Genomic DNA, 27582 nt, shown 5'->3' with positions numbered 1-27582 from the left:
GCTGTGATCAAAAATTCAAACATCTACCTTAAAACATGTAAGCGCGTTTTAGTAAATAAAGAAGTTTCACACTTCATTATATTATTTGCGCGACGTCTTCTGTGCTTGATTCGATACATTATGTAACTAAAAAAATGTTCTTAAATCACAAAATTTTGATTTAAATCTAATTCATTATTTATTTGAAAATAAAATTTTGTGAATTTATTAGATGCTTAGAGGTAGCTAAGCATAAAGAGAGAAAAATTTCAAATCGAAAATTTCAAAAATTGAATATTTGAAAATCAATGACTCAAGATTAAATATATCTATATTTACATTCAAAATCATTCTATCCAGGCTTGCATTGAAAAGTCAATTATAATCTTACTCATGCATAATTATCAGTTCCATTTAGTATGGGATACGCTTGCTGATTGCTATGAGAAATAAATGAAAGTCATCTTGTTTCATGCCATAGCAGTGACACGTCTGCATTCATTTGCGATGAAAAATCGGTCGACATTATTCGCGTTATTGCCATTGGAATATTGGCAGTTGAGATGGAGAGCTCATGACAATACAGCATGCCGACCAATGTCGGTTGGAGAAAATGGCGGAAATATAAAGCTCTAATGGCTTTTGGCGGGACTGGTGTATCGATTCTCGTGCGGCTCCGCGCATTAATCGATCGTAAATGTTGCATAAATACTTGCGCGACCGCCACGAATCCACCGAATAGTTTAGCGCGGAATAACGTCGGCCTTACTGGAATTCAGTTCATTTCAACAGGTCACATATAATTCAATTTAACGCATAGTCCAACGGCATTGTTTTTACTGTTGAATCAACACGTTTCGTATCACGACGATATCACGGAATTTGCATTGCACGACATTGCACGACGATGTATTCATTCTGAAGCGATTATATCTCGATTACTATTTTTCATTAATGAATTAATTAATTTTTTTAATTACATTGCCTGGTCGCAGCTTCTTAAAAGCTCAGATGATTTATATTAAACGCGGGTCCGTATACACGGATTATCTTATCTTAAATATAATATATAACAATGTATAATCGCAATTCATTGTGTTTAACCGTTATCTTCCTTACATCCTATTTATTGCAATTTGTGATAAAATAAACGACAATATTTGCAGCGTGCAACAAAGTAGTTATCATGTTGCGCTAATTGAAAATGCAAGCATATTAAACGTACGCCATTGATCATGTGCTAACGCGATTAGCATTATCGCGATTTGGCAGACTAACAAGTAGATATGTACATATTGACACATAGTCAAAAGGCATTACCACATTCTCGGAATATTTTGAATATTCAAATACATGTGCGAACATTGCGAAAGCAAAAGCTAGTCGTCGTTGAGCGGTCAGAAGTGTTTACGCACGGCAGCTTGGAAATTGCGAACATTATCGCGCGACTCGATCCCACGGCACTCTCGCATTCTCGAGAGGATCGATATGAAGGCTACAATTAACTGGATACAGTCGCGCCGGCAACCGACAGATATTTCACTGACTGACGCAAAATATTTCGCTGGCTCGACTCTTTTTCACGTCTCTCGTCCGCTCGCTTGCGCAAATTTCAACTCGTCGCTTGGTAAAATTCAGTCATCGCGAGGTAATTTTTCAAAAATTATCCGACCGCTTCATTAAGTTAAGAATAACTAACGTCGCAAATAGACATAAACCTGCAAAATTTTTTTCGAAATAATAGAAAAGCGCCATAAGATATCTTCTATTCAAACTTTTCACATCGACAGTTGTCGAGAGACGTTGTTGTTAACTTTTTATCGAATGGATATGGATTTTCGATACGAAATGTATTTTAAAAACGAATTCAATTATTTAAAGTGGCACTTTTAAAGTCGATAAGTTAGTTAAGCTAATCAAAAAGTAAAATCGAAAATGACGAATATAAATTTTTTTATTTTGCAGTGTAATTCAAAAATATAACAGAATACATCTACGTCATGCGATAAAGTAAGAAAAAATAAAAAGTTGAATCTATGATCCATATAAACGACGAATTGTCACCAAACTCCTATAAGCCCCAGGCTACAAAAAATACATCATAAGCTCTTGCTCGCTATAAAATGAACTTAACTTTTTTTACATCTTTTATGTCTCTCTTAATTGAAACTTTTTCATTTAAATCTTTATTCAAGATTTACTGAAATACTTAGAATACATCTAAGGTCAACTTATGATTTGTTATAAAATCTTTATAAAAAGTATACAATTTATTTTTTTATATTTAAAAATTATAATTTTTTAATTTCTAAATGTTTATGTTGCTTGTAAAAATATTTAATCTTTGTCAATATTAATCCAATTATTAAATATTGCGACATATAATATAATTTTATATTAACGATTTATAATTTATTTTCAAGAAAACAAACTGTATATAATTAATAATAAAAAAAATTTTTTTCTTTTATATTAAGATATTATTACCTTTTCATGACAAAATTTAATTATCTCCTCTTAAAATATTTAATTTTTTAAGGATTATTATATAACTAGACACTATTGCTTTTTTAATACTTTTATTAAGATATAATTGAATTCAAATTGGTCAAAGAAGTCGTTAAAAAATATTTCAATATAGTATATTTTTAAATAATTTGATACTAGCTTTCTCTTAATATAATCATGTCTAAATTATTTTAACATGAAAAAAGATCGTATCAGAATAAATCTATTTAATATTTATAAAAAACATAACTAAAAATAACTGAAAGAGTTTTATGAATTATAGCTGTGGAATTAAAATTTTTTGATATATTTTTATTGATATTAAGTAATTTTGAAATATTGTTTACCATTAAAATTTATTAACGTCGCATTATAAAATAAATAATGTTTATTATGCATTTTCTAAGCACAATTGTTAATTAGTAAAATTCTTCGATTGTCTGTATCTTTAATGTTTTTTAATGCTCGATTATTGCGATGTATACACCTTCTCTTTTTCAATATAGAAAATTTAATGATTCTACTGTGCAATATTTTTTAAAAAAATATTATTTGTTTATTCAATATATATACCTATATGCGTTACTATTCACACATATACATACACAACAAGAAGCAATAATTTAAAACCTCTTTCTGAGATAGGAGTTATTATTATGTCATCGTATACATGAAAATGCAATAAGTTTAAATATATAACTATAACAGGTAGTATAATTATCTTGAGATGGAATAAAATTGATCAAAGAAAATTTAAAACCATTTACGAACTAATTGTAAGAGAATAATCGACAGAACGCTACAATTTACGAGTTATTTTTATAGGCATTAAATGGTTTCATAAAATTCTTTTACTGCAGTGCAAGTACAATTCATTCAGCCATTATAAAATAAATAACTTTCACAATACGAGACTCGTTATAGAGACTTATAAAATATATATTATAGTAACAAAACATCAGTTTCATTCTATTCGTAAATGTAAATTTTAATGTTAAAAGCAATCATTAGGACTTTTTCGGTTTGAGAATGTTGTGCATCAATCTCACGGCCTCAAGGGCGATCTGCAGCTTCTTTTTATAACAGCTAATACCGATCGTAAAACAAGTCAAATCGTATATATCATATCACTTACGTAATGGTAGTTAATGATGACGGAGAGTCTATAAATCCAAGAGGAGGACAAATAAAAACGGCTCACCTTGGAAAGCAGCCTCGAAGGTGGTCTTCTCCTCCACAGGGTTCTGGGCAAGCACCAGAACGACCGATAGGTATCCCAGGATGACGAAGAGCCAACAAATGTAGCGTAGTCCAGCCATTGTCCAGCGATAAACATGCACGTCGCTGGGGTCGATAAGTCCTTACTGTCGCATGCTCCAGCAAATTCTGTCGATCACTACGCGGCACACACGAGACACTCTCTCTCTCTCTCTCTCTCTCTATCTACCAAATCACTAATTACTCGCGACTACCAGGCAATTCGAGATGCACTGGTTCGAGACACTCGTCACAACGCTATGAATCAATGCTGCGACAACCGATCACGCGAGCCCCGTTGATTCTCTGTGGATCAAATAAACCAAAGAACCGATAAGTAAAACATAAAAATTCAAATCTCGACGAAAAGAATATATATTTTATCAGAATAATTTTCGTAACTTTAAAATCGATTAATGTCTCAAATATTTTATTTAATAATTGTGCACAATTATTATTCGCCAAAAATTTTGTAGAATAAATTTTTACAGGAATATTTTAAAAAGTACCTCGTAGCTTCTGCTGATTAAACGCTCGATCCAATGCAACGTTTCAATATTGCAAAAAGAAAGAGAAGCAGCTATCGCTAAAAAAAAAATGTAGAAGCTTTTAATAATGATAGCGCATTGTAAAAGATGAATTCAACTAGCTATCGTGATGACGATCGCGAGAATATCATTCAGTTCTGCAAAAGTGAATTGACACTGGCCGATTCAGTTGCAAATGGCGTGTACGTAACAAAGTATTCGCGGCGTTTACTATTCTCGTTATATCATGGCAAATGATAGGTCTCTATTTTCGCACGATACTCGATGCAAATTTACTTGACACCGTATGCATATCAATGCGGGCATGCATATTTCCCGCGGGCTCGCACAAAGGGGTTGTTTTCGCCTCGCTCTCGGTCTCTATCTCCGATTCGTTCTCTTTTTCTTTTTCTTTTTTTTTTTTAAAATTCGCAGAACGAAGAGACAAGGTATAATCGTGCATCCTGCCGCGAGAACTCCCGAGACGCGACTATCCTCTTACCGAGAACGCTCGGCAGGATGTTTGCATGGCAGAAAATGTAAGGCGAATTGCTGCCACATCCGGATTAACGCGCGAACTCGCAAGTATTAACGCCCTTAGAATTAGGTTTTTTGCTTATTGCGAGTCTTGCATTACACCTTTCCGCCACAACGTCGGTGTCGCCAGACGACGCGAACGTGAATATGCAAGACGCCGCGTCCGGGTACACAACTGCAGAAAAAAGTCAACCGTATACTGTGGTTAAAATTAAATTTTTGGAGTATTGTTGGAGCACGTGACTTCGTTATGTGGAACAATGTACAAGCTAAGTTAATATTGCGTGCAAATCTCGTTTCATCGACTCTATGTCAATGTAAGTAGTTAATTTAAATGATAAATTTCCCAAATGCTGAATAATTTTATCCTTATGTGTATTTCTTCAATGTTTTATACTATCTTATGTTTCAGGACGTTTTTTTATCTTTTAAATTAAAAAAAGTTCTAATAAAATAATTAAAAGGAAAACCTATTATGTATCCTGCAAGCATATTAGTGTTGCGAAATAAATGAAATAAAATTTGAAAAGATAAAACGCAAAAATAATTGTAGTCTTGTAAAATTTGAGAAGAAGTTAAGTAATCGGTTTGTCGATTATATCGGGCAAGCATCGCATCGGCTGCTTTTAGATTTCGACGAGGATCGAGGTAGCTCGATATCGACTGTCATAGCCGATAGTTGACGTTTCAGCTTAAGTCACCGGCTGGTGTCACCAAGTTGCGGCAGATAAGATTACCGTGGTAGAGCCTCGTGGCCGAAATTTCCATCCCCAAGTTGCGCGATGTAAGCTTCAGCAGGCATTGAGTAAAATGCATCGGGTTACATCCATTGCATTACGCCCTGATGTCTTATGGATATCGAACAACTTATATCGTACGTTCTTCTCACGTACCGTTTGAGAAATTGGATTTTTTAACTATTGAATCTGCGAAATCAGAAATTGAAGGCGCGCACGCGTCAAATTTTCTTTTGACAACTGATTTGTGATAAGGAAATATTTAATTCCTCAAAAAATTGGATACATAGAAAAAAAATTGCAGTTAATTTTAGTTGACCAATTCAATTAAATCGATTACTTTGCAAAGTTAATACAATATAAGGTTATGTAAGATAATACGTAAAAATAAATATAAACAAATTTTATACAAATTTATATAATTGTGAAATTATAAAAAATATTGTATTCTTTTTTAGTGTAGAATTATAAATATTATAAATATTAAACATTTTTTTTTTAATATGACTTAATTCTTAAATCAATCGTTTGCAAAATCTCACATGCAAATAATAGAAAATCAATTTCAAAGAAAAATTTGTCACCCGCAAGTAGTTTAATTTAACAAATTGCTTACAAATTAGTGCTTTAAATTTTGCAGTAAATTAAACTCGCGTATTCTTTTAATAATAGTTCAAAGTAACATCATATTTAATATTAATAGCAATGTAATTTAACTCTTTGTATACCCATAGAAATAATTGTTTTTCTCCCGATTTGTTTTTAATAATTATTACATTTATCATTTATGTATTGAACAAAATATATCTTGCGGAATAGATTGTCTCTCTCTGAATAATTTTGATTATCACATTTTATTTATTTATTGATGAAAATGATTTACTCCATATTGTGTATCTTTATTTGTATAAGACAAATCGCGACAAGCTAAATTAGCAATCGCAAATTTATATATAATTTAATATGTGCTGGCTAAATATATATAGATATATATAGATTTTACATGAATTACAAAATAATGTATAAAATTAAACAATTTTCTCTCTGCTATAAACTAATATTATATTTAATTATAATAAAATTAAGTGTTGAATATTGTAAATATGAAATATAAAAATTTTAAATGTAAAATTAAAAGTATAAATGTAATATAAAAAAATTGTCACAAAATAAAACATGATATTAATAATTTCCCCGATACAAATAGATATTTGTTTCTATAAAAAATGCATTCGATGCATTCGTTTACTGCGATCTAGAATTTCCTTAAATATAAATTAGATTAAAAAAATTTAATAACATATCAATTATTATTTTAATCTTGCTATCAGTTTCCCTTTAATCAATTTTCCTTTCATTATTATAATTCTTTTTCCAAAGAAAGGTTCTTCATACGTATGTTTAAAAATTACATTTATAGTGAGATTTATAGTATCAAATATAAATATACGATCTAACGTGTTTTACAATATATTCATATACTGCTATTTACTGCATAAGTGCAATAATTACGTGGGAAATATGGAAGCAGCTTGCAGCTTTACTGCAGCTCGTAATAATTTAGTATTTGCGCAATACAGCTTGTCGAGAATTTCAGGAGAAGCTTTTTTCACACGATACAATTCAAGCTGCTACAAAATACAATGTGACAAAGGGAGACTCGAGTTGCACTATGCCATTATCTGGCGGCTTGATAACAAACAGATTTTAACCCTTAACAAACTGACGTTCAATGACATTCAATACGTAGGTTAAAGCTATGTCACATTCGATTGAAGAAATATTCATAAATCTCACTCACAAATTTTAATTTCCTACTGTATGTACTACTTAATATTGAAATCGTGTCTACTCTCTAATGATAAAAATCACTGTAACATTAATCACTATTTGCATTAAGTGATTTTCAATAAAAATGGGAAAGTAATGTTGATTATTCAGAATTAACAAAATCACATTGAAACTAATAAAAGTGATGATAATAAAAAAATGATAGTGATTAATGTGTTAAACGAATCTATTTTTTAATTTAATTTACATATTCACGAAAATTCTCTTGTGGCGTAAAGAACAAATGTTTTTCACAAACATATCAAATCAAATAAAATCCTTTAATACGAAAAATATTTAAATATATATAATATATATATATGTGTGTGTATATATATATATATATATATATACACATATATTATATATATTATATATATTTGTTTGATTAAAACATTATTTCTACGCATTGACACGTTAATGCTGCATCAGTACCGTAACATCTTTAAGGATTACCGAATAATCTACATGGCTAAGCGTGAAATTCGTTCCTCCAAGAAAGATTGACCGTCCGACGCACCAGTTCGTGGTATGCGAGCAACAAGCAACCGACCTCGAAAAAAGCAATAATCTACGTCCTCCCAGAAAACGATTAACCCGTCGAGGATCATACGGGTGGAAAGTAATTTTTAATCGATAGGGGCTAAAGTCTCGCGCGCGCGAGTGACTCACTGCCGAAAATACGATGCGTGCGTACGGATACGCAGCTTATCGAGCGATCGCGTCGCGGGCCGCGAACCGAAGGGCTGCTGAATCAATAAGAGAAAAAGCGTCTCTTCCGCGACGTTGCTCTTCGGGGAAAGGCCACTACGCGTCGTCCGACGCGAATCGGAGCGGTCACGAGCGTCGCCGAGATGCCACGGAACTCCCGGTTTTCTCGTAGGGTTCGCGGCGCAACCCCCTCGCCGACACACCGTTAACCCCCGTTTCGCGTCGCCTCGCGTCGCGCCGCGCCGCGCCGGCGAAAGCTCGACGGTTTTCTCCGTACCTGTCGCACGACACGGCTTCCTCTCGTTCTTGTCGCAGACGGATCTTTCTCCTCTTTATACTCCTTTTTTACTTCTCTACCTCTATACCTACGCGAACGAACGAACGCACACACGCGTCGCGGAGCGTCACGACGGCCGTCGGTGCCGGCCGGTGTCTCCAATCGAACTGCGGGGGTAGTTCGACGGTGGCGCCGCCGAGGGACGCCGCCGTCGCCACCGCCACCACCACCACCACCTCCGCCGCCGTCGCCGCCGTCGCCACCACCTCCACCACCTCCGCCGCCGTCATCGCCGCTACCATCGCCGCCGCACGGCATGCGTCATAACGCCGCCACCGCCGCCTTCGATCGGCCGCCGCCATTTTTTTGTCCGAGTCGCCACGTTACTAACCCCTTGAAAACATTCCCCTGGAAATGGGTGCTTTCCGATCGAGGGTGCGCGAGAGACCAACCAGGGATGTACGCTAAGCATGCGGAGCCGACATGAAAAGGTATGTCATATTTGCCTCTTGCCCTAAATTATCTTCTCCTATTTCGTGAAAATGAAAAGAGACTATATCATAAATTTCAAACGTAAGAAAATTAGAATTGTAAAATTTATCGAACTGTGCATTGAAGATGGAAATTAAATTGAAATCACATCTCCAAGATTGAAATTTGATTAATCGAAATTAAAATGGGGATAGCAATTAAGATTAAAAATTGAAGTTTTAAGCTCATGCTATTATTATATATCATTCAATGACTCGATTTTCGATCAATGATTTAACAATTTTTTATCTCTTCAAAGCAATTTTAAATTTAATCTTTGCCACCAATTTTTAATAAATGATTGAACAATTTTTATTCTGTTCAAAGCAATTTTATTTACTTTTAATCTGTAATACCAATTTTTAATCAATGAATAAATAATTTTTTTCTCCAAAATAGTTTTAATCTCTGCGTAATCTAATATAAGTTTAATCCTCTAATGGACAGTGGTTATTGACATTTAATTCGAACAGTGTGTGTTTAAAAGAAAAACTGAAAATTGTTGTGATATTAACATTACTTTAAGTACGAAGCGCCACTACGGTCTGAATATTGAGATGTTGAACTAATATATATATTCATATAAATGAATTAATTTCAGAAGTGATAATTGCGTATCGATATGGTTGTCGGACTTTCAACGCAATCAATCTGAAATATTAATAATCCCCCAAATTTCCCAAATTAATCTTAAAAAACTGTAATAAACTTATTACAAAAAATATTACCTCGGCCGGGAGTCGAACTCGGATCTCTTGCATTCCGTGCGAACATCCTGAGTTTTTAGACTTCCTTGTTGGTAGTCTAAAAGCTCAGGATACTCGCACGGAATGCAAGAGATCCGGGTTCGACTCCCGGCCGAGACAATATTTTTTCGGATTGATTGCGTTGAAAGTCCGACAACCATATCGATACAATTATCATTTCTGAAATTAATTCATTTATATGAATATATATATATATTAATTCAACATCTCAACATTTAAATCGTAATGGCGCTTCGTATTTAAAGTAATGTTATTTAACATAAACGGTCTTGTTTCCAATCTTATTGTTATGATATTATTATTAATCTTAAAAGATTTTTGTTTTGTTTATAATGAGGTCTTCTTGAGTTAAAAGAACTATCAAGAATTTTTATTTGATATTTGTATTCTTTCTTATATCCAGTATGATATTTTTTTTTCAAATGCTTTTATTTGTCTTTTTTTAATGCATCAATATATGAATTTATAAAAAGTTCTTTTTAACAAATTTGCTATTTTTAATATGAAAATAAATGATACCATGGATATATGAACGCGTGCGCTCCAGTTACGCGAGATGTCTTCACCACTCCAGTTAAGGGTTAAATTGACCATTACATTGAGAGGATTCAACAAGAATACTCAATTGCCTAGATAGAGAGTGGTTGAAAGTTCAATGGTAGCTCTGCAGGGCAATGTAAAACAAAAGATTCAAAACATACAGCGGAAACACATTGAGTTAATCACTTTTTAACTGAATAATTTGCCTTACAAAGGTTTAAAGCGATTTTAAAGTTTAAATATACACGGTGATTTTGACACAAATTTCTAAACATTCTACAAGCGTACGTATGGGCGATTAAATAATTGAATACAAAATTAGTTTTCAAATTTTGTTTATTTTAAAGTTAAAGTCTAATTTCTAATTATATTTCAATATATATCTATGTATTAAAACAATTAGAGTTCATTTATATTGCCGCGATTTCAATTTTTATTTTTATGAATATATTACGACAATATAAAGAACCTTTCATGAGAAAGAATACTTGAAAATAATCCTTTCAATTTATCGCTCAGACTGATTGTAAATTATATTAGTTCTTTGAAATTTATTATATTTTTTATGTTGTATTAAATAATAAATATTAATAAAATCGTTTCTCTGAATTAAATAATATGATTCAATAAATGTTTTTATATGTATGTAGAAAAGAAATTATGACGGAATGTTTATTTTTCTTGTCTTATTATACAAAAAAATCGTATAAAAATAATTTAATTATTCTTTTTAAATATTATATACAATATTATAAAAGTTGTGAATATACATATGCTATGTCAGTAATTTTTTAAAATGTTAAACATTTTTTATTAATTGAAAATGATATAACTGAAGAAATTGAAGGATTATTTGCATTTGTTTATATGTAAAATACATATAAATTTTTATTAATAAACTATAAATAACTACTAGAGTTTCTTTACATATCGCTATTTTTTTATATTAAGTACATTTTTTTAAAGTCAATATTATTATTAATATACATATATAAATGGGAAAAGAAAAGATAAGATGATCTTAATGTTTGTTGATTTTGATGACAGCAAACATTAAAAAGAATAATGTATTTTTTCAGATTCACTAAAGCCTTGGTTATCCAAAAATTTTAAAAATTAAGAAAATATTAAGATTAAACTGTAAAAATTAAAAACTTATTAAAATATTAAAAAATTATATATAAATATATTAAAATTTGTGAAAATTTATATTTTTTTAAGTATCAATTTCATCATTTTGCCTCTATGTGCGGGTAAGATGACTTTCAATAATGGGAAAAATTACAAAAAATTAAAAATGTATTCTTTTACGAATAAAAAGATTTATTTTATTGCAATAAATATCTCTTATTTTAGTATTATACAGAGACGCAATTAAAGAAAAATAGAAAAGAAAAAGATTAGTGAATTATATACGATGAGATTTATTTACACAGGTATTCAATACCGAAGTATTAATTTGTAGTCACATTTACAATGCACATTAGTAAATACAACCTACATGCACGAATATTTCGTCATTTTGTTATACTATACTGTGACTTTATAAAGAAAATGAAAGTTTAATAGTATTTATTACAATAGTCATTTTTTATAAACATCAAAAAATTACATATAAGTACATCTAAACATATTTTTTATTATATCATCTATTTTTGTGGACATATTGGAAATCAAACTATAAGAGATGATTTGTTATTATCTAAAGCATTTAATGAATTTAATATCGGCTCGTTACTAAAAAAATTAGCAATTCGTTATCTTACTCCCGCTTGACATTTGTCAGGGTTCTGAATAAGCACGTATACAGTCCTGCGTAACAGCTTCAGGCTTTGTTGATTGGTTAACGTGTCAGGTGAATCTGACTATTATCGGAATGTTATCACTGAATTGTTCGTCATAGCTAGTTTGAAAGTTGGCCTATAGCCAAAAATCAATAAAACGAGAGCGTTTATTGTCATAAATTTTACTTTATCAATACACAGTACGTTTTTGCTTCACACGTTCATTAATTCGCTATAGTTTGCTATTTGCAATATCGCACATATTAAAAACAAACATAAAAAATTAATACATTATCTTATCATATGATTAAATACAAAATAAACACAAAATTAAATGAAGATAAATTCCAGCAAAATGTACTGAATGATTTGTGTATACATATTAATCTTTTTAAATAAAAGTTTAATTTGTAGCACACCCACACGTATACAAATCAATATGTACTAATATTTATTATACAATTTTTTTATATTACATGTACATGCAGCGATCAATAATAAATTTATTATCCGTTAGAGTTTTGCTTTAATTTAAAACTATGTTTTTTAAATTAGTTATTGCGTATATATATTTACAACCACAATGTGTTTAAAAAAATTTATCTAAAAATAACGTATGAGAATAAAAATCAGTCATATATCAATAAAGACAGCGATAAATTTATTATGTATTTAAAGATTTATTTTTGCGCTGAACCTCGATCATGTTCTTTAGTTGTCCGGTTCATTTACAACACCCAATATATAATGCTATGAATTTCATCAGTTTACTGGAGAGCTCCCCTTTATTACTTTAGAAAACTCAAGTTTCACGTAATCCAGTTAACAGCGACACCTCATACTTAATCGTGTTCAACGTAACCTATTCTGCAAGATACTGACGATAAATGAATGATTCCAGAGGGATAATAAAAGAAGGAGTAATCCTCCCAAAATCTTGCAACAAGACTCACTCGATAAAATAACAATTTCATTTAATAATTTATTAAATTATCATTTTGTTTCGTAGCACAATAAACAAAGATATTAATAGACATAGATATTAGATAAATATAGGATAGAGATATATTCAAGAAATGGTATAACCGTTTATTTTATTAATATGTGACTAATAAAACTTACTCACTTTTTTATTAAAAAAATTGTGTTGTTCTAATTAAAACTAAATGATTGATTAAAATAACATAATTTTTTAATAAAAAAGAAAGAAAGTTTTTGTTATTTACATATCAACAAAAATGGTTATACTTATCAAAACATTCCTCTCAGTATAGAATAAGGTGAATATAAGTATTACTGCCAGATTGGAATATTACAATTATATTGCACAATACTGCTACAACATTATTAAAATATCGTAAAAAAATTATATTTTTTTATATTTACGATATCTTCCTATATTACCATTTGATAGGTTGTTTAATATTATATTTTATAATTACTTTATTATATTTTTACATTTTAAAACATTATTCCAATGTTGTAGTCATCTTGTTAAAATTTTGTATTTTTTTGCTTTTCTTGGAAGTATCTGCAATGTTACATTGCAATTTGTGATACAGCTAAAAGGTTCTGTGGTGTATGCGGTATCATATCGTTGTATCAGAGCCAAAAATCAATAACGAGAAAGCTCATAGTTTTACTATTCAATCATCTCTGAGGCAATAAATAAATATCCCTGAGGTAACGAATAAACAGTGGGAAGAGGGAATCAGTTCGGTCCTGCTTGTTACGCAAATCTGTTGCAAGTCTATTTAGTTGATTGTGTTATTAACTTTATCATTAAAGATTTACTTTTTAACACAGATGTTATCTTTATTTTATTCCGCGAGTATATGCTGTAATAACTCGATCTTGATACAATATAATGTATTATTCAATACATATACATATTTACGATACAAAACACTAAAAAGATTAACGTAGTTAGTGTACCTAAAAATTATTTTAGTTGTATTAATAAGCTATACCAATAAGCTACTAAGACTCAAATTTTTCTAGCAATTATAAAATAAACAAATTTTGCATACTTTGCAACTCCGTTATGTTACGCGCTTTTCATGAACACTCTGTATACTGCTAGATTATCAATTTATTTCCGGAAACATGATAAACACGACCGTAATCCATCTTATGGCCATTGAATCCAGAGTCTACATATATATATGTATATATTTATTAACAATCAATAAAGCTAACAATGTTATGTACTATTGGCAATATCGATCGCAATCTGTCGCGACGCGACAGATACTCAATAAGTATAAAAGTTTGCAAAGTACACTTGAAAAAACTAATACTGTAAATTACATAATAAATAAGTATTATGTAAAAGAATAGAAGAGCACAATTCATTTAAAAAAATCATCGAACTTTGTGATGTAGCTGCAATCGTTAATATAAACGTTAATATAAATGTTTATAAAAAAAATTCATGCGTTTCCATCGATCTTTCTCAAATTTTTTAGTCAACAATAAAATAAAAATTAAATTTTACATTCAGGTTAAAATGGCATAAATGTGATTTCTCGGAAATCAGCACTATTTAAAAAATAAAATAGATTGAATTGCAAAATTTTAATTGAACAATATTAGCGCAAAAAATCGATGAAATCATTAATTATTTTTACTCTTTAACAATTAATATTAATTTAACTTTAATATAAATATAAACATATAATATTTTTATCTTCTAGCTTTTAAAAATAGTTATATTTTTTTAACATATATATCGATATAACATTTGTTTCAAATGATGAATACATCAATTTATAATGTTTTTGTGAAATAAATTTATATCTTTATGTTTATCATGTTACTGTGTATAATCGCAAGTTAATAAAAATTACATTATTGTACGCAAGTCGCTTTTCTTGTAGATACAAAAATTATTACAAAACATTGCAAATGCCTTAAATACATTTTTCATATTAAAAAATTATGGATGTTAATATCGTAATAATTATTGTATTATACAAACATTTAACAAGTTATGATGTGTCTATCTTAAGAATATGCTGTCAATTACGTATTTAATACGTCTAGTACTATCATTAAAGGCAACATGATATATATATTAGCTGCGTTATTTATGGAAAGATACGGAATATTAGACTTCGATGTATAAAAATAATTTTTATACAAGAAGATCCTAAAAAATATAATTTCTGCTAATTTGGATATAATGGCAGTTTTCTACAAAAATCTTGTAGTCAAATTTATTAGGATATTAACAGAAAGATAGTAAAAATTCTGTATAATATTCGTAGAATATTTGTTCATTTAATAATAATGAAGTAATGAACAATGTAAGTATTAAGCATAACATCTACTAGTGAAAAATGTTATATATACAGAAACGTATTTCAATTATGATATATCGATGCATAATCAAAATGGAGATGATTCTTCCAGAGAAATCTAGGAAAAGGATATAAAAATCATCTTCAACGATATCTTCGTCTTTGCACTTGACGCGACGCGATTTGCATCTTTACACGAATAGGATTTATATGTTCCTCGTGTTAATTTGCATACAGAAAGTCGCACCGGGAATATATCGTCACTGCGACGGCTGCGACGTTCCCCATCTGCATGGTCGGAATCTTCCGTACGAGTATCGCGGTGGTGACGAATATTTCCATAGCGTTGATTAGCGGCCTTAGTAATTCGAGATAGTGTCGGTGAAGGTGGCCCACGTTTCCTCGATGGGTGCCAACACGGTGATCACTATGAGAACTGCGGCGAACACGACGATAACCACAAAGTACACACCGAAAATGAATTTCCGCATACCGGAGTGCTGTCGGGAAAATATTCAAAATGAGACTTTGTTTGCGTCCTGATATTTGTATAATAGATTATTTTTTGACGCGATACCATTTATCAACATTAATATAATAACCAGAATTGATTAATTTATACAATTTATTGCTTTCCACTTAAAAGACAAGATATTTACATTTATATGTCCTTCGAATTTTCTTGCATTTTGTTTCAATCAAAACAAATCAAATTTTTTAAAATTGTTCGAATAATTTATTTATAAAGATGTATGTAATTTTCTAATTTATAATTATATTTGTAATTATAAAATATCGATTGTCCTTTAACGCGTGGAGTGTGCTTCTTATTACGTTATAGAATGCGGATTTCGCCATAGACTTTATAATGTTTATAAAGAATATATATAAAAATGCAATTTATTAACAATATCATTTCTTTCGTTTATCTACGTCTCATTGTCAATTTTATTAAGGTCTCACGGATCGACACGCGTTAGAAGACGACTTGATCACGTCACTTTTATTTTAGAAAATCTTACGGGAGCGTCTCGTCTCGCATCTGGATGCACCATTGATCCACGAGAATGCATGTCTTTCATTGGGAATGAATTCACTCTCTGACTAGCTTGTCTGTCAGAGGCACATCCAAGGAACTGCAATAGAAGCAAAAATGTCACAAATACCACAAGAATTAAGTCTTGAGTAAGGTGATTATTATTCGACATTGACACAAATTCCATTAAGTATCTCATTACTTAGTCTTTTCCAAGACATTGCATAAAATTCAATTTTTATATCATTTTTATTTTCTTTATGAAAATACAAATAATTTAACAAAATTTGATATTAATTGATTTAGATCTAGTGTCGAAATTGTAATTGTTACACGTTTGCATTAATAAATTGTTCAATTAAATTTTTTTGCGATAATTTCTTCTCGAAATGTCCAGAATTTTTTTTGTGTAAACTTGGTAAATAAAAAATCCTTACTGTAAGAATGAGGTGAGTTAAAACATGGAAGATTACAAATGCTGTGAGGATCCAATCAACCCAATCTGGAAGTTTAGCCTTGTTCAGTCGTACCGCGAAGAAAAGCGCGATTACTAAAACAAAATTTTATGAAAAATTAACACTAAATATTAACTTATTTCGTAAATACTTGAAAAAAAATGTATTTAGTATTAAATTATTATTTATTATCTTTTATTATCATATCAAATAATAAGAAATTGAAGTAGACAAAAGTTTCCATTCTATTTTATTACCTGCTGCAATAATTTTTATACTGTAAAGAAATTACAAGAATAGAAACTAGAAAATTGTAAGAAAAATTCTTCAAATAACAGTAAATCATAAAAGAAAAATTTAATATAAAAAAATAAAAGTTTATTTATTGTTGTATTTATAAACTTACAAGCACATATTTTTGCCACGTTACCGACGAACCAGTGAGCCCAATTGAAAAGAACTCTTCGTGGTGCGCCAGGATGTGGTCTCATAGCTGCCATGAAAGGCTGGATAAAGCACAGAATTGTGGTTGCCAAGCCGACCGAAGCATGTATCGTCTCGGAACTCCACGTACCCAATTCCACGAATATTATTACGAAGGCTGCGATCGTCATCGACCACGTGAGCACCATAAAGAATCTATGCCACTTAGGGAAAAATTGATAGGCCTTTATTACAAAGAAAGACATCCGAAAAAGACGACGTCTGACGCTTTTCTTTTGCGTGATTTGAACGTTAATAACATACGCTTCGAACATTGAAGAATAGTACTTTGTTAGCAATTCAAGTAACTAGAGCTAGATATTCAAGTAACGTAAAGTTAATGATATCACACAGAATAAAACGCGATACTATATAAACGCGATACGATAGAAGAAATAAGATAATAAGATAATATCGTTCATTTTTTGCATGTGACTTGATATTATTGTAAAATTTTTTATTAAATAAAATATATTATGAAGAAATTAATATTCAAAATGTATAGATAATAATAATATACAATGTTTAATTATTTTATTAATTTATTTTGATAAAAATTTTATTTGAAATTTAATTTGCCTGAAATAAAAATAGTTCTTTACTCTTTAATAGAAATAAATTGATCTAACTGATGAAATTTTTAAATAATAGCTGTTAAAAGTAGTCATTTAAAATCGGGTAAATACAATATTTAATTACATTTAAATATTATAATTTATATTAAAATATATATTACAGTACATTTAAATATTGTATATTAAAGTTTAAAATAATTTAAATTTACTTATAAAATAAATTTAAAAGTTTATATAAATTTATTTACAGAAACAATTTTTACAAAATTATTGCAAAATTAATGCACGACAATTTAACATAACAAAAGGAGTTAGCTAAGTTTATTATAATAACAGGCATTTTTATTTTACGTTCTATAATTGCAATATCCAACGGGAATATATAGAAAAATATAATTTTGGAAAAAGGATATGAGAAATAATATTTTTAAATAGAATATCTATGCTAGCCTGAAAATTCTGTACTTACAACGAACCAGTGATCCTTTCCACATAACTGGGAGTTGACCCAGGTCTGTCTATAATATCTTGCGAGTAACATCCCGATGGAAGCCGTGCCGATCCACGATGCCAACATAAGTGCACCATGAAGACGAATCAGTAGGTCAGAGGCTGCAGTCCATTCCCCGACGTCAGATAATCTTTTTGAGGTGCTGGTCCCAAGATAGATAAGATCGTGAAAGTCAACGCCATTTGCTAAAAAAGAATAAAGCAGCAACGCAATATCCATAAATGACGTAAATCATTCGTATAAAAATAAAATAGAGGTAAATTTCTTGTATCTTACATACAGGCTTTTTGTATAACATTACTTTTAATCAATCCAATAATCATCGCGCGAATAAGAATTCCAAAAGCCGATCTACCCGAATCGCATTTCATTCAAATTCCTGTTATCTTGAGCATAAACATGAGGAAGCTATCAAATTTGCAGTTATCCCAACCTGTCTGCATCGAGAAAGTCGTAAAGTTCTTACACACTTTGCTCTTGGCAAAAATACACGTGAAGTGAACTTTGCGAAGTCCGTCAAGATTTCTTTTCTTTCTTTATTTAAAGAAGTGCGACGATAAATCATTACTTTATAAATCTGATATTACCGCGGTCGTTAAGTCGCAAAACTATATCTCTGATTAAGTAATTAGCAACAATTATCCCGCATCTATAATTTCCCGGTAAATTTTTATAACGATGAAATTGTACATTCTACCCGAGTTTTTAGTCTTACATTGAATCTCTTTTAACTTCAATTAAATCTTATAAATCTGTTTTTATACTTAAACAATCAAATAGGACTTCTCTTTTAATATAATAATACTTAATCCACAGCTTCTATTTAGAAAACGTCTTTTGAACCTAAAAGTAAGAAATTTTTCCAATAAATGCCATTTACTCGATATAGAAACTCAATTTATTAGATTAGAATCTATTATAAATCTCTAGAACCTACGTCCTTATACGTAATTATAAATCTTTAAAGCCTACATACATCCTAAAACTACGGTTCAAAGTAGGAGCAAAATTTCGACTTGAAATATATTATATATTCAGCTTATACATACATTTTAGATTTGTGCCAGCCACCACGAGGAGATGGTACGGAGTGGTGACAAGGTCATATGTATGTCCTTGAATGCTGGTACGCTTGTCCCGTCGAAACTTGCAATGTATCATATCATTTTTGATCGCAGCACTCTCCAACTCGACCGCGCCTTCCGACTGTGGATGAATCGTGAACAGAGCAAAATTAGACGCGAATTTGGAGAATTACGTAAGTTAGAATAATTCGCTCGATACATATGAGATGATTTTAAAATACTTTAGAGATATTCTTCGATCAATTTGGAATCGGTTTTAGCAAGAAATTTAATTAATATAAATTTCAAGCGTTTATATTTAATACATTTTTAGTATTTAAATTTTTTTCATGATTTAAAACTTGAAATTCGAATTTTTTTGTTAAAATTTTGTTAAAATTAGCTAATCCGTTAATATGCTATTTCCAACGGATGATATGCGGTAAAATTTCAGGTCAAACTGTTAATGGGTGAGTTTATAGCGAGTGACGGAAGGAAATGCCCCTTATATGCCCCTTATGAGCTTCGTAATTATTTGTAGGGTTTAAAGATTTACAGCATTATCGTAGCGGGAGCGACACCGTCGGCTACGGCTAGTACAATAATTGGGATTTAATGGGCCAGACTCGTTGCTCGCGCGCGACAGAGCACAGGGTGAATTAATTAAAGCAACAGTGCATCTAGTCGAAGGGCGGTGCATAGTAAACGATACTCACCAGTCTATAGCGCGCATTGCGCTTTCCAGAATTCCAAGATGTGTATAACGCAATTTCACCATTCTCGTTCGTGCACTCAACTACGCTGTCTTCACCCTGCGTACAATTTTGCTTATTATTACCATTATCACTTAATTGTTGATCCCACAAATTGCGTACGTAATTAATTACAAATATGTCACATTAATTTTGATGATTGATTTGATGGTTAATTGCCGAGTAAATATTACGTCCGACGTTAAATAAACCAGTCGGAGTGATAAAGAAATCTAATAGCATCTGAGTAATAACTACATATAAATGTGAATTAAAAGATTAAAATATAATTAATATTATTAAAATTATTCAATTAGTTGAGATATATTTATTATGCGTAAACGATGTAGTTAATATTTTGCAATTAATACCTCTCAAAGGAAAAGACGTAATAGTTCTTCAAATCTATAAAATTTTAGTAAATTTTTTTCAAAAGCAGTTACATTGAAGAAAGGTATTAAAAGAGGACAGACAAATGTCGCAGCAAGATAATCGAAATCTCGAGGAGCCCGGTAGAAAACGGGGGAGGAGTGGAGGCAGCGAAAAGTAACTTCACACATTAAATATAAAATACTTTCGCCGAGATTGTTTTTTTTTCTTTGCAAGTTTCCGCACTTAAATCGCACAGGAGTTTGAGAAGAAGCTACGCGGAATGCTTGCGAGCGCAGCGTCTCGATTACCATATTCTTATCATCCGACAGGCCGACAGCGACGAATTTGGCACCCTTTTGCGCCTGCATCTCGAAATGATATTCGTCACCTTGCACGATCACGGCCACCACGGCGATGCAGTCCTTGGTTTTTATGCAATCTGCGGGCGCGCCGAAGCAGTTCTTCGTGGTGTGGCAGCCCGTGTAGAATGGATCCTCATCCTTCGGCTGCAACGAGAACACACACCTGGGGATGACGCGAGGAATTTACGGGCAGGAATACCATCCGCGAGATAGTATCTCGTGCGGAACGACGCGTTTGCGGAGATTGCGCAACGTTCTTCCGTCGTTTGATTTGAAATTGTATGACGGAACGACGGACGAAAATGAACGAAGCACGAGCAAAGGAGTTTCAAATACTTGTCGATCGAGAGTTGCTTACGTAGATTGTCTTGGAAGTGTTTAACTTCGATATATCGGGGGAAGATATTTTCTCTTACCATTAAACAAGCTGTATACAAGTTATTTAAAGTTTATCTTTAAATAGTCTCTTGGATGTAAGATAAACAACAAGGTGTAGAGAAAAAAATACAGATTATATTAAATAGGATTGTAAAAAATTAAACAGAAAGGTTATTATTTAAACTATATCTTAAAATACATAGTCTCTCGTTGGATTTACAAGCGAAAGAAAAAGATTTAGAGAAAAAATACAGATAATATTAAATTATAGAACTTTGGAAAATATACAAGAAGAATAAAATAGATAACAGAAGCATGTATATAACTAAAGTTTCTTTTTCCTTATTTATGTAAATAATTAAAAATTTTAAAAGAGAATAAATTTTATGATAAATAAGATATACTTAACATTACATACATATAATAAAAAAAGATTTAAATTAAAACGCAAGATTTAAGGTAAAATTTTGCGTTTTAAGAAATAAAAAATAATATTATTCCTGAGTAATTATAAACAATGTAATGTTTATGTAATTTTTTATAAGAGGTGAATATTGTTTTGTATTACCAAGTGTGAACGAAACGTGATGTGATATTGGAATTAAAATATCGCTGTACTAACACTTGTCTATGATGCAAGGATGTTCACGATTATGGCAATGATGCGATATTAAACTCGTAATATTTGCACGTAGGATTACTTGTTGTAAGATCAAGAAGATATATATTCCATGCAATGATTATCGAGTACAAAGATATCGAGCTAAAATATCTCTGATATATCTCCAATATAAATATAAAAGTATAATTAAGGGATTTAATATAATTTAACGAGACTTGATTAGAGTATCTTACACTGAAAGAGATCGGCTGCTACAGAAAATTAGATTATAAAATAGCATTTTTAATTGGCTACAACAACCAATTTTTTATTGCGGTAACTATCCGTAATGTCAATATACGATTTCGATAGACTAACGCAATCAAAAATTGGTTACTGTAGCCATTAAAAATGCTATATATTAAGCCAATCTTTTCTTACCTATCTTTAGCTATCTTAAGCCTATCTTTTCTTATATGTAATAATACATTATAATAATATAACGACATTAATCCCTATAAATTTAGATATTATAAATAAAATTCACACAAAAAGTAATTAGAACATTTTGCGACAAATTTTTGACAGAATATTCCTGAATAGCAGTTAAATAATTATACAATAATAAATAGTATATCGTTCTAAGAGTGATATTCATAATCCGTTCTTATTTCAAGACTGCCTTAAGTAATGTCTTAAGACGCTAATACGGCTCTCTGATTGGTTCGTGATTTCTTAAGACTGAACTTAAGACGATCTTGAATATAAGATCTGACTATGAATACTGATCTTAATACACATATTACAATAACACAAACAAGCGAAGAAAACTATATTCAATCAAGACGAATCTTAGTTTGTGCATAAACGCGCCGATTATTTTGTCTTGAAACAGTCTTCAAACTGAAATGAGAATACGTAATATCACAAATTATATTGACAAGTAATTTAATAAATGAGCACATCTTGAAATATTGTAAGAATTTGTTGGGAAAAATACCACTCCAGTGTTCCTGAACAAACCTGAACCTCCCTACGTTCTACAAAGAGCATCTTTTATCAATTCGATCACTCAGTTATATGGTGATATTTATCACAAAATATCATCAATAAATATGTAGGACGGCTTTTTCAGGCGATATAAATAATGTATTATAATTATATGATTTAATTATTATCCTTCAAAAAGCATATATTATTTTTTATTCAATTTAAAATAAAATAAAATTTTCCAATGTATATAAGGTATTCAGCATAAAGGTTTGCACGATTCTTTCTCAAATATTTCAGACAGTTAAAACAAAAGTTAAAAGGTAAATATTCTGTCTTATACATTACACAAAAAGTGAATAATTTGTTTTATACAACATACGATAAAAGCATTTTAAAAAAATTTTTTTCATAAAAAATCAAAGTCATCTTAAATTTTTTAAATAGTACCATACAATTTTTTTCATAATATTGTAGAAGTCTTTAAACGAATTAAAATCATTATCAAAATATCATTTGATATTTCATTTGTCTTTTGATATTTCATTGATTTTATTGATACTTAATATCAAATTTATAATATTATTTGTAATAGCAGTATTTACAACCTCTGAAGACAACTAGAACACAGAACATACATACATACATGTACTTATTAATCAAATATAAAAATAATAAAATCAATAAAACATCAATAAAAATGACATTTTGACAGAAATGTCACATTCGATTTTAATTCATCTTGAAAACTCCTACAATATTATGAAAAAAAATTGTATAATGCTATTTAAAAAAAATTTAAGATGACTTTGATTTTTTTATAAAAAAAATTTTTTTGACTTTTTTATCGCATGTTGTAGTCTATATAAAACAGATGAATACTCACCCTTCAATCTTTTTTTTAATTGTCGGAAGTGTCTGAAAAATCGTGCGGACCGTTACATTGAAAACCCTGTGTATATATATTACATATTGATATAAACTAAAAATAAAAACTGTAGTGTCTCTGATTTCAAGATTCTAAGACATTAAAATATCTTAATTAAATATTACAAACACTACACAAATTTTTACAAAATTATGATCATCTCAAAAGATAAATTACTTGAGTTATAAATATAAATAACGTCTAGATAAACATTTAATAATCTTTTAATCTAACAAATGGTCTGAGTAAATATTTAATGCAATTGTTTCTAATAATGTTAAGGAATGTATGAGTCAGCAAGAAATCTTAATAAAGGAGACCTTGCGGAGCAAATCGTGCGCAACAATTCGCGGGAGCGTAGTTCAGAGCTAAACGAAAAGGAAATCTGCGGCGAGAGAAAGAGAAGTTTGACGACCAGCCTTCAACTTAGATACGCTCCGCGAAATCGTGCGTTCACGCTCCGACGGCCTCGTTTGCCATTACCGCTCTTTGGTGTACTTTTACGCTTTTTTATCGCAAACGATCGAGCACCGTTTCAAGGAAAGGCCGCTCGTCCGCACGGCAGGACGTAATTATTCAATAAACTCGTCGTATATATATATATATATATATATATACATATATATATACATATATTTTAACCAAGTCAAAAAGCAATTCTTTTCAATGGGAAAATATTCTCAATTCTTTCCGTCGGTGTTTTCGAAAGGTGTTTTCGAAACAGCAATCTGAATAGAAGCGAAGTTCTGTGTCAAAAAATAATCTAACAGTTTATAGAAGATACTGAAGAAACGATCAAGAACCGTTTTATATTATTTTCAAAGGTAAATTGCAAATGGATTCCACTACTATAATATCTACATAATGCGAAAAATTTATATAGTATGTAAGGATACGAGTTATTATAAGTATTATGTTTAGGATTTCCAATTAATAAGTACGAATAAATTAAAAAAATGCAAGATGTATGAAAGAGAAATTAATAATAATTGTAATAATTTAAATTAGGCCTTTATGTTTTTTTAGAAATATCGCACGGACTCTGGTAAGATTTCTCCCAAGTTTTCTCTTAGATTTCTCTCACGTTTTTTATAAATTCTTATTTCATACATTAAGGATTAACCCTGTCTGGTTGCACCTTCTACGAGTACTGCAATATTTTATTCATCTTCTCTCAATATTACCAAGCATGTTTTTATGCAAAAACACTTAGAATAAATATTTAAATTTACTGATTCTTATAAAGAGGTATTCATATATTTCATATATTTGAATATTGTTATATTTTATTTTGGGTAAAATAAAAAATATAATTTTCAAAACTGAAAAGCAAATATAATGAAAAAAATAAACTGCAGCGAATCTGTTGATCACAAGCGATGCATGGCTCATAAAATTTCTCCATTAGAGAAGAATTTAGAAAATAATGCACTAAGCATGTTGCCCGTCGCCTAGCATTCTCTCTCTCTCTCTCTCTCTCTCTCTCTCGATATTTTATCAATGACATCCGATAAATCCTCGACTATTCCACTTGGCGATCCTCGTACGTGTGATAAAGATCAAATCCGTGAGAAACAAATAGGAGTCATAAAAAATCTACGACACGAAATCGCGAATGGCTGCGGAAGTGAAAGTACATACATAAAGCATAAATTCCAGAATGTTGGTACGGTCGCGTGTTATATCTTTATTGTATACAGCTAAGGGCCGTGCATGTATACATATGTAGAGATGCATAATTCATGCATTCGTGCGTCACGCGCTGCTATATTTGCCTCTCAAATTTTTTACTTTCTACGTAATCAACGTATATTAGATATATGATGTGAAAAACGGAGATTAACAAGAAGAAATTCTTTCTATCGTATTATAATCGAAAAAACTTTTAAAATTTTTGTTCATATAATGATACAAACGGAAAGAAAACTATACAGAATCAGTTAAAGTGTCTTTTTATTCTAGACTTTTAATAGAATTTATATTCACAGAATTTATATCACACAGCTGAACGTACTCATTGTACGTTAATTAATTATCCATTTTATATTATAAGTGATGTTCATCGAACGTAGATATGAGAATATTTTAATTGAGTCTGAATTTCGCGAAATTGTAAAATGTAGATTTATGAATGTATTATTTTATTTCTCATTCATCAACGATGGATATTTAATTATTTATCTGGTAAATATAATACACTTGGAGCTGACAATTTTAATAATTAGAGTATCATTACAACCTATTCATGCGAAAGAAATTGGAATGTATTTTCACCCAACGCCCGTTTTAATCCGTGTGAACGTATTAAAACAATGAATTTTCCTGGAATTATCTTCCAGGAAAATTTTGATAGACATTTTTCATATAAGATTAATAAGCAAGATTTCTTATACAACATGTCATTAATAATAAAAAAAATAAAGTTACGCTTATTAAAAGAATCCAATCTATTTAACATTCGTTTGAATATTTTCAAGGTATTATATATAGAGTTTATATGCAGAGTTTCGAAATAAGTAAATCAGATTTAAATTTAGTAGATGCTTCAATAAATTTTAATATTTTATTATAGAAAAATACGTCCCGATATTAACTATTTTCATAATTAAACTTTAAATAAAAATTAAAGTTTATTTATAATATTAACTGAAAATTTCGATTTTTTTTCTCTCTATGACGTATAATTTGCCAGAAGCTGTTCAAACAACTTCAAAATCATAGGTGCATCAATATTTTCATGGAGAAACAAGCAATCATAGAGTAGAACAGTGAAAAAAGAATAGTAAAAGAATAGTAAAAGTAAAAGTTCTTAATAGATTTTGAAATATTCTGTACATAACAAACACAAGTTGAGTAAGTTCTTCGTATGCGATTAACGAGAATCCTCTGTACTCGGCGTCTGGGCCGACTGCCACGCATCCCACGAGCAATATTCGCAAAGCCACACCTATCGGGACTTACAGGCCGCTTACAACGTTTAACACGCTGTAATACTACCACGCGCATTTACCTTATAATGGTGACGGCGCGCACGACAGGAAATATAATACTCACCGCATAACTGGCAGTGGGGCTGTAGTAGGGCGGCGTGGTGGTTCTGAAGGTAGTGATAGGTGTAGATGAGGTCGATACCGTGATGGACCGCTTGTCAACGGTAACTTTAGGCGACTCCACGCCAACCCAATACGTGTAGTAATCCTGAGCGAAGGTGGAGCTACAGAAGAAACAGGGTCAATGAAATTAAAGTGTACGGTAAAAGCAGACAAAAATAGTAACCGACAAAAATAGAAAATCGTTTTAAAGCATACGAAACCAATATTATAAAAATGTTTTAATGATGTTATAACAAACTAGATATTATGACATATCAAAAAATGATTTACTTTGTATTTCTATACAGAGGAAAGTCGCCGATACTGACATATGTAGGTCTCAAGAGGCATCTCTTTATTATTTGGAAACTAACTATTGCTCTTTATTAATACTGATAAAAATATAATTTATTTAATTAAAGAGTAAACATTCATAATTTATATATTTGTGGCTTAATTATTTCTATACAAAATTAGATAACAACAAATTCTACAAATGCAAAAATAAAATTCTTACAATTTTCTTTTGTATATTTCGTAGTTTAAATAATAGTGGCTATATTATTGATGATATTACATCGTTTTACATATTAATATTTCCTAAGGTCCTTTTCACTGTAATCTTTGCATAGTTAAATTAATCGATGATCACAGAAGTGTCAATAATGATTCGATAAATTAAAATTTCTCTCTGTT

General features: G+C 30.5%; 3 protein-coding genes and 1 long non-coding RNA gene across 9 annotated transcripts in view; 2 read left to right on the top strand and 2 right to left on the bottom strand.

The window, feature by feature from the left end:
• Positions 1-8504, bottom strand: part of LOC105143007 (EGF like, fibronectin type III and laminin G domains protein pikachurin) — a 143567-nt gene extending 135063 nt beyond the window's left edge. For 2 of the 5 annotated variants that reach the window (XR_845641.2, XM_011050975.2), the window contains exons 1-3: positions 8364-8504; positions 4254-4330; positions 3689-4050 (exon numbers count right to left, since the gene is read on the bottom strand). Coding sequence is in view for 4 of the 5 variants with exons in the window: in XM_011050975.2 (XP_011049277.1) it covers positions 3689-3806 (118 nt within the window). In the remaining variant the exon portion in view is untranslated. Of the gene's footprint in view, positions 1-3688; positions 4051-4253; positions 4331-5545; positions 5735-7831; positions 8304-8363 lie in introns of those variants that run through there. The other 3 variants (XM_087404507.1, XM_087404506.1, XM_011050976.2) reach the window with 3 other exon arrangements.
• LOC105143005 (uncharacterized) lies at positions 7067-11599 on the top strand. The gene is made up of 3 exons (XM_087404010.1): positions 7067-7291; positions 8344-8854; positions 10209-11599. The coding sequence occupies exons 1-2, from the start codon at positions 7067-7069 to the stop codon at positions 8848-8850; spliced, it is 732 nt and encodes a 243-aa protein (XP_087260136.1). The 3' UTR covers positions 8851-8854; positions 10209-11599.
• A 2175-nt stretch (positions 11600-13774) lies between these two features.
• LOC105143006 (ferric reductase 1) overlaps positions 13775-27582 on the bottom strand; it is a 29108-nt gene continuing 15300 nt past the window's right edge. For both annotated transcript variants that reach the window (XM_087404508.1, XM_011050974.2), the window contains exons 4-12: positions 26849-27008; positions 20844-21041; positions 20128-20223; positions 19397-19553; positions 18306-18532; positions 17185-17425; positions 16761-16873; positions 16310-16423; positions 13775-15787 (exon numbers count right to left, since the gene is read on the bottom strand). In XM_087404508.1, the coding sequence (XP_087260634.1) occupies positions 15647-15787; positions 16310-16423; positions 16761-16873; positions 17185-17425; positions 18306-18532; positions 19397-19553; positions 20128-20223; positions 20844-21041; positions 26849-27008 (1447 nt within the window). In that variant the 3' untranslated portion in view covers positions 13775-15646. The remainder of the gene's footprint in view (positions 15788-16309; positions 16424-16760; positions 16874-17184; positions 17426-18305; positions 18533-19396; positions 19554-20127; positions 20224-20843; positions 21042-26848; positions 27009-27582) is intronic.
• Positions 19612-21027, top strand: LOC147910144 (uncharacterized). Its single transcript, XR_015544564.1, has 2 exons — positions 19612-20065; positions 20865-21027. It is a non-coding gene; the product is annotated as an uncharacterized LOC147910144 (long non-coding RNA).

Source organism: Acromyrmex echinatior, chromosome 3, assembly GCF_024713525.1.
Source record: "Acromyrmex echinatior isolate Ae372 chromosome 3, ASM2471352v2, whole genome shotgun sequence".
NCBI classification, from domain to species: Eukaryota; Metazoa; Arthropoda; class Insecta; order Hymenoptera; family Formicidae; genus Acromyrmex; species Acromyrmex echinatior.
Note: the sequence above shows the minus strand (reverse complement) of the source record. Positions and strands in the feature narration are given on the sequence as shown.